The sequence below is a fragment of the Hyla sarda genome, unplaced genomic scaffold, assembly GCF_029499605.1.
Source record: "Hyla sarda isolate aHylSar1 unplaced genomic scaffold, aHylSar1.hap1 scaffold_36, whole genome shotgun sequence".
Classification (NCBI taxonomy): Eukaryota; Metazoa; Chordata; class Amphibia; order Anura; family Hylidae; genus Hyla; species Hyla sarda.
The window spans coordinates 175590-190164 of record NW_026610372.1 but is presented as its reverse complement, the minus strand read 5'-3'; the positions used below and the strand labels follow the sequence as shown (position 1 = coordinate 190164).

Sequence of the window (14575 nt, the reverse complement as noted above, 5' to 3'; positions counted from 1 at the left end):
CCCTATACAGCCCATCTCTATACAGTGCCCCCTACACAGCCCATCTCTATACAGTGCCCCCTATACAGCCCTTCTCTATACAGTGCCCCTTATACAGCCTTTCTCTATACAGTGCCCCCTATACAGCCCATCTCTATACAGTGCCCCCTATACAGCCCATCTCTATACAGTGCCCCCTATACAGCCCATCTCTATACAGTGCCCCCTATACAGCCCTTCTCTATACAGTGCCCCCTATACAGCCCATCTCTATACAGTGCCCCTTAGACAGCCTTTCTCTATACAGGGCCCCTTATACAGCCTTTCTCTATACAGGGCCCCCTATACAGCCCATCTCTATACAGGGCCCCCTATACAGCCCATCTCTATACAGTGCCCCCTATACAGCCCATCTCTATACAGTGCCCCCTATACAGCCCATCTCTATACAGTGCCCCCTATACAGCCCTTCTCTATACAGTGCCCCTTATACAGCCTTTCTCTATACAGTGCCCCCTATACAGCCTTTCTCTATACAGGGCCCCCTATACAGCCCATCTCTATACAGGGCCCACAATACAGCCCATCTCTATACAGGGCCCCCTATACAGCCCATCTCTATACAGTGCCCCCTATACAGCCCATCTCTATACAGTGCCCCTTATACAGCCTTTCTCTATACAGTGCTCCCCTATACAGCCCATGTCTATACAGGGCCCCCTATACAGCCCATCTCTATACAGTGCCCCCTATACAGCCCATCTCTATACAGGGCCCCCTATACAGCCCATCTCTATACAGGGCCCCCTATACAGCCCATCTCTATACAGTGCCCCCTATACAGCCCATCTCTATACAGTGCCCCCTATACAGCCCATCTTATACATCCCAGCTCTATACATTTTATCTTATACAACCCAGCGCTATACAGCTAAGCCTACACAGTCCAGCGCTATACAGCTAAGCCTACACAGTCCAGCGCTATGTAGCCCAGCCGTATACAGTCTAACTCTATACAATCTAGCCCCATACAGCCTAGCTCTATACGTCTGTCATATCACAGCCGTTTACAGCCCAACTTGTATTGGATTCTTGTTTGTTTTTTTAGCTGTACCCAATATAAGCCGCTCTGAGTTCCGTAGAACATCGTGCACTCCTCTTATATCACAGACTTTTCAGCAAATTGTAAACACATCATCTGTGGTCGGATCAAAGCCACAGAGATCCTGGAAAGCCTGAGGAATGACAGATTATAGATTTACCCTGGAGCTACTGAGAATATCAGCCCATAGTATATATCCTTACAGCAGGGTTATTAGAGGAGCGGCTGATATCAGCCCATAGTATATATCCGTACAGCAGGGTTATTAGAGGAGCGGCTGATATCAGCCCATAGTATATATCCGTACAGCAGGGTTATTAGAGGAGCGGCTGATATCAGCCCATAGTATATATCCGTACAGCAGGGTTATTAGAGGAGCGGCTGATATCAGCCCATAGTATATATCCGTACAGCAGGGTTATAAGAGGAGCGGCTGATATCAGCCCATAGTATATATCCATACAGCAGGGTTATTAGAGGAGCGGCTGATATCAGCCCATAGTATATATCCGTACAGCAGGGTTATACGAGGAGCGGCTGATATCAGCCCATAGTATATATCCTTACAGCAGGGTTATACGGGGAGCGGCTGATATCAGCCCATAGTATATATCCGTACAGCAGGGTTATTAGAGGAGCGGCTGATATCAGCCCATAGTATATATCCTTACAGCAGGGTTATTAGAGGAGCGGCTGATATCAGCCCATAGTATATATCCGTACAGCAGGGTTATTAGAGGAGCGGCTGATATCAGCCCATAGTATATATCCGTACAGCAGGGTTATTAGAGGAGCGGCTGATATCAGCCCATAGTATATATCCGTACAGCAGGGTTATTAGAGGAGCGGCTGATATCAGCCCATAGTATATATCCTTACAGCAGGGTTATTAGAGGAGCGGCTGATATCAGCCCATAGTATATATCCGTACAGCAGGGTTATACGAGGAGCGGCTGATATCAGCCCATAGTATATATATCTGTACAGCAGGGTTATAAGAGGAGCGGCTGATATCAGCCCATAGTATATATCCGTACAGCAGGGTTATACGAGGAGCGGCTGATATCAGCCCATAGTATATATCCGTACAGCAGGGTTATACGAGGAGCGGCTGATATCAGCCCATAGTATATATCCGTACAGCAGGGTTATTAGAGGAGCGGCTGATATCAGCCCATAGTATATATCCTTACAGCAGGGTTATACGAGGAGCGGCTGATATCAGCCCATAGTATATATATCTGTACAGCAGGGTTATAAGAGGATCGGCTGATATCAGCCCATAGTATATATCCGTACAGCAGGGTTATACGAGGAGCGGCTGATATCAGCCCATAGTATATATCCGTACAGCAGGGTTATACGAGGAGCGGCTGATATCAGCCCATAGTATATATCCGTACAGCAGGGTTATTAGAGGAGCGGCTGATATCAGCCCATAGTATATATCCGTACAGCAGGGTTATTAGAGGAGCGGCTGATATCAGCCCATAGTATATATCCGTACAGCAGGGTTATTAGAGGAGCAGCTGATATCAGCCCATAGTATATATCCGTACAGCAGGGTTATTAGAGGAGCGGCTGATATCAGCCCATAGTATATATCCGTACAGCAGGGTTATTAGAGGAGCGGCTGATATCAGCCCATAGTATATATCCGTACAGCAGGGTTATTAGAGGAGCGGCTGATATCAGCCCATAGTATATATCCGTACAGCAGGGTTATTAGAGGAGCGGCTGATATCAGCCCATAGTATATATCCGTACAGCAGGGTTATTAGAGGAGCGGCTGATATCAGCCCATAGTATATATCCGTACAGCAGGGTTATACGAGGAGCGGCTGATATCAGCCCATAGTATATATATCTGTACAGCAGGGTTATAAGAGGAGCGGCTGATATCAGCCCATAGTATATATCCGTACAGCAGGGTTATACGAGGAGCGGCTGATATCAGCCCATAGTATATATCCTTACAGCAGGGTTATACGAGGAGCGGCTGATATCAGCCCATAGTATATATATCTGTACAGCAGGGTTATAAGAGGAGCGGCTGATATCAGCCCATAGTATATATCCGTACAGCAGGGTTATACGAGGAGCGGCTGATATCAGCCCATAGTATATATCTGTACAGCAGGGTTATAAGAGGAGCGGCTGATATCAGCCCATAGTATATATCCGTACAGCAGGGTTATTAGAGGAGCGGCTGATATCAGCCCATAGTATATATCCGTACAGCAGGGTTATTAGAGGAGCGGCTGATATCAGCCCATAGTATATATCCTTACAGCAGGGTTATACGAGGAGCGGCTGATATCAGCCCATAGTATATATATCTGTACAGCAGGGTTATAAGAGGAGCGGCTGATATCAGCCCATAGTATATATCCGTACAGCAGGGTTATACGAGGAGCGGCTGATATCAGCCCATAGTATATATCCGTACAGCAGGGTTATTAGAGGAGCGGCTGATATCAGCCCATAGTATATATCCGTACAGCAGGGTTATTAGAGGAGCGGCTGATATCAGCCCATAGTATATATCCTTACAGCAGGGTTATACGAGGAGCGGCTGATATCAGCCCATAGTATATATCCGTACAGCAGGGTTATACGAGGAGCGGCTGATATCAGCCCATAGTATATATCCTTACAGCAGGGTTATACGGGGAGCGGCTGATATCAGCCCATAGTATATATCCGTACAGCAGGGTTATACGGGGAGCGGCTGATATCAGCCCATAGTATATATCCGTACAGCAGGGTTATACGAGGAGCGGCTGATATCAGCCCATAGTATATATCCGTACAGCAGGGTTATAAGAGGAGCGGCTGATATCAGCCCATAGTATATATCCGTACAGCAGGGTTATAAGAGGAGCGGCTGATATCAGCCCATAGAATACAGTGGGGGAAAAAAAGTATTTAGTCAGCCACCAATTGTGCTAGTTCTCCCACATTAAAAGATGAGAGGCCTGTAATTTTCATCATATGTATACCTCAAATATGAGATACATAATGGGGGGGGGGGGGTGTCTCTTCAACAGACCATCACCATGCACGACGTTGGGCATTTGCCAGAGAACACAAAGATTGGAAAATTCACCACTGCCGCCCTGTGCTCTTCACAGATGATAGCAGGTTCACACTGAGCACATGTGACAGACATGACAGAGTCTGGAAACGCCGTGGAGAGCGTTCTGCTGCCCCAACATTGACCGGTTTGGCGGTGGGTCAGTAATGGTGTGGGGTGGCATATCTTTGGGGGGCCGCACAGCCCTCCATGTTCTTGCCAGAGGTAGCCTGACTGCCATTATGTACTGAGATGAGATCCTCAGACCCCTTGTGAGACCATATGCTGGTGCGGTTGGGTTCCTCCTAATACAAGACAATACTAGACCTCATGTGTCAGGAGTGTGTCAGCAGTTCCTACAAGAGGAAGACATTGATGCTATGGACTGGCCGCCCGTTCCCCTAAATCCGATTGAGCCCATCTGGGACGTCTCGCTCCATCCACCACAGACTGTCCAGGAGTTGGCGGATGCTTTAGTCCAGGTCTGGGAGGACATCCCTCAGGAGACCATCCTCCACCTCATCAGGACCATGCCCAGGCGGGGAGGTCATACGGGCACGTGGAGGCCACACACACTACTGAGCCTCATTGGGACTTGTATTAAGGACATTACATAAAGTTGGATCGGCCTGTAGTGGGGTTTTCCTCTGTGATTTTGAGGGTGACTCCATATCCAGACCTCCAGGGGTTAATGATTTCCATTGATCATTTTTGGTGATTTTGTTGTCAGCGAATTCAACTATGTAAAGAGGAAAGGATTTCATACGATTAGTTCATTCAGATCTACGATGTGTTATCGCAGAGTTACCTTTCGTTTTTTGAGCAGTGTAGTATATTTCCATACAGCAACGTTATACGAGGAGCGGCTGATATCAGCCCATAGTATATATATCTGTACAGCAGGGTTATACGAGGAGCGGCTGATATCAGCCCATAGTATATATCCATACAGCAACGTTATAAGAGGAGCGGCTGATATCAGCCCATAGTATATATCCATACAGCAACGTTATAAGAGGAGTGGCTGATATCAGCCCATAGTATATATCCATACAGCAACGTTATAAGAGGAGCGGCTGATATCAGCCCATAGTATATATATCTGTACAGCAGGGTTATACGAGGAGCGGCTGATATCAGCCCATAGTATATATCCGTACAGCAGGGTTATACGAGGAGCGGCTGATATCAGCCCATAGTATATATATCTGTACAGCAGAGTTATACGAGGAGCGGCTGATATCAGCCCATAGTATATATCCATACAGCAACGTTATAAGAGGAGTGGCTGATATCAGCCCATAGTATATATCCATACAGCAACGTTATAAGAGGAGTGGCTGATATCAGCCTATTATATATAGCCAAATAGCAGCATAAGAGGATTGGATTATACCAGTATATAGTATTATAGCAGCGTAATAAGAGGAGCGGCCGATATCAGTCACTTAGTTCATCCCCAGGATACATAATGGAGGAGCAGATGATACGTACATGATTTGAGCCCGTAGATCCTGAACAGATCTGTATAGACTTGGAGGCGATGCAGCTGGATACATAACATATCTCCTCCAGGGAATATTGTTACTTACAGATGCCGATTCTTTACCGTGATGAATCTGTTGGAGAGACTTTACGTGACGTGGTCAGAGTGACTCGTTTCCCTCAGTCCAGAACACGGATCTTCTGCCGCACTCTTTACGCAGGTGACAAAGGTCGCCTTTGTATGTTTTACATCAACCTGAATTTTTTTTCGTTTCAACCTTAATTAATCTGTTCCCAGAAAGTCTTCCGATGCAGCGACCGTGCCGTGAATCTTCTTATATTATATACATTTATCTCAAGGAAAGATAGAGGACACCAGCAAGAAAAAGCAGATAATGAAGATCGCTGCAGAAAGGAGCCGAGGCCATGGGGCCGCCACACCTCGCCGTCACCGCGCTTCACCTCGCTGTAAAATTTAATTGACATCATTGTTTAAATAATTCAGAGTTTTATAGTTTAATCAGCGATGAATCCGGCGCGAAGATAAAGAGCGATCTGCAGAGCACACAACCATTACTCACCGCTCTTGTCTCTGGGGAGGTGAAGTTATGTTGTGCCCAGTGTTATTTACACCACCAGTACATTCAGACTCTGTTCACACATTGCAGATGTGTTACGGTGCGGTCATGGTTTTGCTGCATGTTCTCAAAATTGGTGCAAAAACTGAAAATGATAGAAGTGCGCCCTCAGTACCGGGCGCCATCCCAATGTTAGATTTTCCTGAAAGACCATAAAATGAAAATGGATAAAACCATCCAGGTGATCGGTTTAAGTGAGTGGGAACTCTTTGTCGTGCAGTTTTACCGTCACACCTGTGGCTCTACGGGCACTGTCCTCCATCACTGCGTCCATCTCCTCTATTTCTCATGATTCACTCCATGTTGTTGGTTGACGTTACGCACTGCCGCTCCTGCTATGTTGCAGGTAGTTCCTTTTTTGCTACAATTGCACCAGTTGCGTGTTCCTGAGGGTGTGATCATCCCGATGCGCCATAGAGGATGAACACGGATCACAATGTGTTTCTTCGCGCCCTCAGCCGCACAGGTTAATCATCCTGTGGATACATAATATCAGTCTGGAATCAACAGTTGTATCAGAGTAATTAATAAAAGGCGACGGTGGCGGCGTACGTGGCGGTTACCTTGACACTCGCCTGCATCTGCTATTCACATAACTTACCATAACTTATTAAATGGCAATTTATTCTGATTAGACAATTTGAATAGTGAATTAAATATTTATACACAGACAATGCGGTTGGGCGCACGTGGAGCGCAGGCGGATTCCCTCCTGTACGTGTGGGGGAGCGAAGCGCAGACCTGACCTGGTAATATGGCCACAGGGGGAGGAGCGCCTATAATCATGTAATAATCCCTGACCCCTTAATAATTATCCTTCATTTGTGAAGCTCCAGTTTTGTTCTGTACAGGAGATGCACTGCAGGTAACAGGATGTAAACAGGGCCTTGCCCAAAGAGCTTACAATCTAAAAAGTTAGAAACCAGTACTGAAACATCATAGATGATCCCGTCACTCCATGCTGACCTGTTCCTTTAAGATCCTTTTTATGGTCGCTGTTGAGCCCCTCCCCCTTGTTATAGCCACTCCCCATATTCATGCTCCTCCTACTAATGAACAGTGATTGACTGTTGGTCCAGGGTGATATTGATGACATCATCATATTGGGAGGTGTGTGATATGAACAGTGATTGGCTGTTGGTCCAGGGTAATATCGATGACATCATCATATTGGGAGGTGTGTGATATGAACAGTGATTGGCTGTTGGTCTAGGGTGATATTGATGACATCATCATATTGGGAGGTGTGTGATGTGAACAGTGATAGGCTGTTGGTCTAGGGTGATATTGATGACATCATCATATTGGGAGGTGTGTGATGTGAACAGTGATTGGCTGTTGGTCCAGGGTGATATCGATGACGTCATCATATTGGGAGGTGTGTGATGTGAACAGTGATTGGCTGTTGGTCCAGGGTGAAATTGATGACATCATCATATTGGGAGGTGTGTGATGTGAACAGTGATTGGCTGTTGGTCCAGGGTGATATTGATGACATCATCATATTGGGAGGTGTGTGATGTGAACAGTGATTGGCTGTTGGTCTAGGGTGATATTGATGACATCATCATATTGGGAGGTGTGGGATGTGAACAGTGATTGGCTTTTGGTCCAGGGTGATATTGATGACATCATCATATTGGGAGGTGTGTGATGTGAACAGTGATTGGCTGTTGGTCCAGGGTGATATTGATGACATCATCATATTGGGAGGTGTGTGATGTGAACAGTGATTGGCTGTTGGTCCAGGGTGATATTGATGACATCATCATATTGGGAGGTGTGTGATGTTAACAGTGATTGGCTGTTGGTCCAGGGTGATATTGATGACATCATCATATTGGGAGGTGTGGGATGTGAACAGTGATTGGCTGTTGGTCCAGGGTGATATTGATGACATCATCATATTGGGAGGTGTGTGATGTGAACAGTGATTGGCTGTTGGTCCAGGGTGATATTGATGACATCATCATATTGGGAGGTGTGGGATGTTAACTGGTCCAACAGCTTTCGGCTTCACCTCTGGAAAAGTTTTCGACTCCATGGTTACGCAATTTCACAACGTTCCTTTACAGTTCCTGCATACTGTTTAAGTAGACATCGCAAAGTGTAGCGTTTTTTATGGAAAGTGAAAATTGGAGAAACAAGCTTCGGTGGCGACTTTGGCGAAGTGTCACATGATCTCATTTGTGCGGTTCCTTTTCCAAACATCGCATCCCGGTTCTAGAGGAACAGTCGACTCATTAAGCAGAGCAGCCACGAGGCGCGATCATTATTTTCATTGATATAAATAGGGCTCCGCGCACTGTGGCAGTTTATTAAGTCTTTAAAAGTCAAAGCTGATTTGAAATAATAAGGGTTGACATTTGGCGCTTTGATGTTCGCCGGCTATACTTTCCCGTTTACGTTTTCTTTTTATGTGTGTTTCTACTGTAGAAAGAAAAAAAAATCTACACTCAGACAAAACATGCGAATGGCGAGAATTCTGTCGCTGACCCATTTTATAGACACTAATGAGATTATTTAAGCAAATGGTAAATCATGTTTTTATTATTTTTTTCATGTACAAATGCAGGATGTAAGGTCGCCGGACGCTGATCCTCTGACAGGTTATGCCGTCCCAAGCATTACAATGTCATTTGCTGCTAATGAGGCCGCGGGATCTTAGAGCCAGACGCGCCGCGGACAGGAACGGCCTCATTTCTGTTTGTTGATCTTGAATAAACATTGTATAAATTGTAAGTTTTAGGAGTGTGTGATATCTTGCCTTGTATCTGAGGGCAAAATCTTCAGAAGATGGGTAAATATTTAAGATTCATGTGACGTGTAGGCGGAGCCTTGTGAATATGGAGGAAAGTGAGCAGATCCACTGGTTAGGGAAAATTCCCTTGTTATTACAGGCTGATCAAATAATAAGAAATAATATAGGGGACATTTATCAAAACCTGTCCAGAGGAAAAGTTGCTGAGTTGCCCATAGCAACCAATCAGATCACTACTTTCACTTTTCAGAGGCCTTTTTAAAGAAGAAAGAAGCAATCTGATTGGTTGCTATGGTCAACTCAGCAACTTTTCCTGTACACAGGTTTTGATCTCCCCCATAATGTTTCCTAATGATTGGTGTTCCGCCTTCCTCGGGGGCAGGGTGTTCCGCCTTCTTCGGGGGGGGGCAGGGTGTTCCGCGTTCCTCGGGGGGGGGGGGGGGGAAGGGTGTTCCGCCTTCCGCAGGGGGGGGGGGGGGGGAAGGGTGTTCCGCCTTCCGCGGGGGGGGGAAGGGTGTTCCGCCTTCCTCGGGGGGGGGGGGGGGGGAGGGGCAGGGTGTTCCGCCTTCCTCGGGGGGGGGGGAGGGGCAGGGTGTTCTGCCTTCCTCGGGGGGGGGGGGGGGGGGGTCAGGGTGTTCTGCCTTCCTCGGGGGGGGGGGGGGGGGGGGTCAGGGTGTTCCGCCTTCCTCGGGGGGGGGGGGGGGGGGGTCAGGGTGTTCCGCCTTCCTCGGGGGGGGGGGGGGGGGGGTCAGGGTGTTCCGCCTTCCTCGGGGGGGGGGGGGGGGGGTCAGGGTGTTCCGCCTTCCTCGGAGGGGTAGGGTGTTCCGCCCTCCTCGGGGGGGCAGGGTGTTCCGCCTTCCTCGGGGGGGCAGGGTGTTCCGCCATCCTCGGGGGGGGAGGGGGCAGGGTGTTCCGCCTTCCTCGGCAGCTTAAGTATTCCTCGGGGGCAGGGTCTGCATTCCTTGGTGGCAGCATGTTCTGTGTTCCTCTGAGAACAAATGTTTGGTATTCTTGGGGCGCCGGGTGTTCAATATTCCTTGGGGATGGGGTATTCTGTATAACTTGCGACCAGCCTTTTGTTTATTCCTTGGGGATAGCATGTTGAAGACCTAACACCCTGCCCCCGAAGAAGATGGAACACCCTTACCCTGAAGAAGACAGAACACCCTGCCCCCGAAGACCTAAAACCCTGCCCCCGAAGAAGACCTAAAAACCCTTCCCCTAAAGAAGACCTAAAACCCTGCCCCCGAAGAAGACCTAAAAACCCTTCCCCTAAAGAAGACCTAAAAACCCTGCCCCCGAAGAAGACGGAACACCCTGCCCCAGAGGAAGACATAATGCCCTGCCTAGAAAAAAGGCATAACACCCTGACCCTGATGTAGGCAGGACAACAAATGGAGTTGTTCCAGTATTTGTTGTTTTGCTGATAGCGATCTCCTGGAAGTATAATATATGATAAGTACTAATAATAATCTTACTAGATAATTTCAGAATACATTTTAGGACTGTGACATGGGGGCCACATCCAGACTGCTCTACCTGTGTGACAGTCCCTGCGGAGGATGATGGGGGTGATCTCCGGGTGAGGCTGGCTTCTGTTAGGAGAGGAATGTCGGTGATAATCCCACATGTTCTCCTCTTATCAGGTTCTAGCACCAGCAGTGGATTCCGATCATTCCTGGACTGATCTGTGTAATAATTGTAATTATTCTCCGCACCCTACAGGGGCCCCCACCCCGGAGCTCAGGTGCCGGCCGACCCCTAGCTTTGTACCTGACCTCTGGTTGTAGCATTGCAGATTTATAGTGCGATGGCTCAGGTGAAGATGACAGCTGATAAACCCCCCGACCCCTGTGAGCCCCTCAGTCTGATCCTGTCCTCAGCACCAGCATCAATCTGGCATCAATTATCACTTCAATTTATGGGGCGGTATCCCTTTAAACTGATCTGATTTATAGCTTTATGTTCAAATCTTATAATGTATCATCCAGAGAGATAGAAACCTGTAACCCAGGATGATGTACTGAGCTGCAGATGATTACACCACTCACCTCCCTGCATGTCTGCAGAACATCGCTCTGTCCTCACTACAGATCTGCAGAACATCGCTCTGTCCTCACTACAGATCTGCAGAACATCGCTCTATCCTCACTACAGATCTGCAGAACATTGCTCTGTCCTCACTACAGATCTGCAGAACATTGCTCTGTCCTCTCTACAGATCTGCAGAACATTGCTCTGTCCTCACTACAGATCTACAGAACATTGCTCTGTCCTCACTACAGATCTGCAGAACATTGCTCTGTCCTCTCTACAGATCTGCAGAACATTGCTCTGTCCTCACTACAGATCTGCAGAACATTGCTCTGTCCTCACTACAGATCTACAGAACATTGCTCTGTCCTCACTACAGATCTGCAGAACATTGCTCTGTCCTCTCTACAGATCTGCAGAACATTGCTCTGTCCTCACTACAGATCTGCAGAACATTGCTCTGTCCTCTCTACAGATCTGCAGAACATTGCTCTGTCCTCACTACAGATCTGCAGAACATTGCTCTGTCCTCTCTACAGATCTGCAGAACATTGCTCTGTCCTCACTACAGATCTACAGAACATTGCTCTGTCCTCACTACAGATCTGCAGAACATTGCTCTGTCCTCACTACAGATCTACAGAACATTGCTCTGTCCTCACTACAGATCTGCAGAACATTGCTCTGTCCTCTCTACAGATCTGCAGAACATTGCTCTGTCCTCACTACAGATCTGCAGAACATTGCTCTGTCCTCACTACAGATCTACAGAACATTGCTCTGTCCTCACTATAGATCTGCAGAACATTGCTCTGTCCTCACTACAGATCTGCAGAACATTGCTCTGTCCTCTCTACAGATCTGCAGAACATTGCTCTGTCCTCACTACAGATCTGCAGAACATTGCTCTGTCCTCACTACAGATCTACAGAACATTGCTCTGTCCTCACTATAGATCTGCAGAACATTGCTCTGTCCTCACTACAGATCTGCAGAACATTGCTCTGTCCTCTCTACAGATCTGCAGAACATTGCTCTGTCCTCACTATAGATCTGCAGAACATCACATTGTCCTCTCTACAGATAAAATAATATAAAGGAATTATTATTATGACTCCATTTATCCTCTATGGGAGCTGAATACAGGGTTCAGCGATCTCTGCGGCTCCTATAGGAAATGAATGGAACAGGATGAGTATTGGTATCATTGGAGGTCCCAGCAGTCAGAGCCCCAGCGATTAGATTGCCCTCCCCCATTATGTGGATAGGGAACAACTTTGTGCTTTTTGACAACCATAAGAACATTTCTATATTCTAAGAAATAAAACTTATTGTAGTAAATATTATAATGCTAGAACTTTACTCTTCTATATGGCCCGAATAGTAGATGCCAGAAACGGGTATAAACAGATTTAAATACCACCGAGTTCTAATGGTCCACTCAGGACAGGATTGTAGGTGTTCAGGACGGGATTGTAGGTGTTCAGGACGGGGTTGTAGGTGTTCAGGACAGGGTTGTAGGTGTTCAGGACGGGGTTGTAGGTGTTCAGGACAGGGTTGTAGGTGTTCAGGACGGGATTGTAGGTGTTCAGGACGGGATTGTAGGTGTTCAGGACGAGATTGTAGGTGTACAGGACGAGATTGTAGGTGTACAGGACGTGATTGTAGGTGTTCAGGACGTGATTGTATGTGTTCAGGACGGGGTTGTAGGTGTTCAGGACGGGGTTGTAGGTGTTCAGGACGGGGTTGTAGGTGTTCAGGACGGGGTTGTAGGTGTTCAGGACGGGATTGTAGGTGTTCAGGACGGGATTGTAGGTGTTCAGGACGGGATTGTAGGTGTTCAGGACAGGATTGTAGGTGTTCAGGACAGGATTGTAGGTGTTCAGGATGGGGTTGTAGGTGTTCAGGACGGGATTGTAGGTGTTCAGGACGGGGTTGTAGGTGTTCAGGACGGGGTTGTAGGTGTTCAGGACGGGGTTGTAGGTGTTCAGGACGGGATTGTAGGTGTTCAGGACGGGATTGTTGGTTCAGATGGAATGTTCATTCATGAGGAATTGTTGACCCTCAGGACGGATTGTTGATTCTTTGTAGTGTTTTCTATTAATCAGCCTTTGTGTGGATTGAGTGGATTGTCCCCGGCCACCCCTCCTTAGCAGTGATTGGCTGAATGGATTATTTATATTCATATATGCGGTAATGACGTGTCACTAATCTGTGCTATAAGAAGAGCCTGAGCGGAGTCATGGAGAGCGGTGGTGGCGTCCAGTGAAGCAGATGCTCCCCGCTCAGTCTGCTGCTCTATGTGATGTCAGCCGCTCCTGTCATTCTTGGGTTACATAACGTAACACAATCAGGTGAATAATAACAGTATAATAATAGCATATAAAGGTATAACAAAAATCATAATTTAATAATAACATTAACAAAAATAATATATTGTAATAACTGCTTCATCCTCTTCTCTCCTCAGACCCCTCCTGTATGGAGAAGCTTCTTTCTAAAGACTGGAAGGAGAAGATGGAGCGATTAAACACCAGTGAACTTCTCGGGGAGATCAAAGGTAAGAGCAACAAAGGCGAAATAAAGAACATCCATGGGAACACGTGACGTCAACTTATTTGTAACTGGAGGGTGCTAGTCAGTGATGTCACAGGGGATCAGTGATGTCACAGGGGATCAGTGATGTCACAGGGGATCAGTGATGTCACAGGGGATCAGTGATGACACATGGGATCAGTGATGTCACATGGGATCAGTGATGTCACATGGGATCAGTGATGTCACATGGGATCAGTGATGTCACATGGGATCAGTGATGTCACATGGGATCAGTGATGTCACATGGGATCAGTGATGTCACATGGGATCAGTGATGTCACATGGGATCAGTGATGTCACATGGGATCAGTGATGTCACATGGGATCAGTGATGTTACAAGGGATCAGTGATGTCACATGGGATCAGTGATGTCACATGGGATCAGTGATGTTACAAGGGATCAGTGATGTCTTAGGGGATCAGTGATGTCACGGGATCAGTGATGACACGGGATCAGTGATGACACAGGGGATCAGTGATGTCTTAGGGGATCAGTGATGTCTTAGGGGATCAGTGATGTCTTAGGGGATCAGTGATGTCTTAGGGGATCAGTGATGTGACTGGATCAGTGATGTGACGGGATCAGTGATGTGACGGGATCAGTGATGTGACGGGATCAGTGATGTGACGGGATCAGTGATGTCACATGGGATCAGTGATGTCACGGGATCAGTGATGACACAGGGGATCAGTGATGACACAGGGGATCAGTGATGACACAGGGGATCAGTGATGACACAGGGGATCAGTGATGTCACAGGGGATCAGTGATGTCACAGGGGATCAGTGATGTCACAGGGGATCAGTGATGTCACAAGGGATCAGTGATGTCACAGGGGAACAGTGATGTGACAAAGGATCAGTGATGTGACAGGGGATCAGTGATGACACAAGGGATCAG

General features: G+C 47.2%; 1 protein-coding gene across 1 annotated transcript in view; it reads left to right on the top strand.

Moving 5' to 3' along the window:
* Positions 1-14575, top strand: part of LOC130331910 (transcription factor Sox-6-like) — a gene marked incomplete in the record, with an annotated part of 403713 nt that overhangs the window by 226574 nt on the left and 162564 nt on the right. The window contains 1 exon segment of the mRNA XM_056553725.1: positions 13546-13635. Coding sequence (XP_056409700.1) covers positions 13546-13635 — 90 coding nt within the window.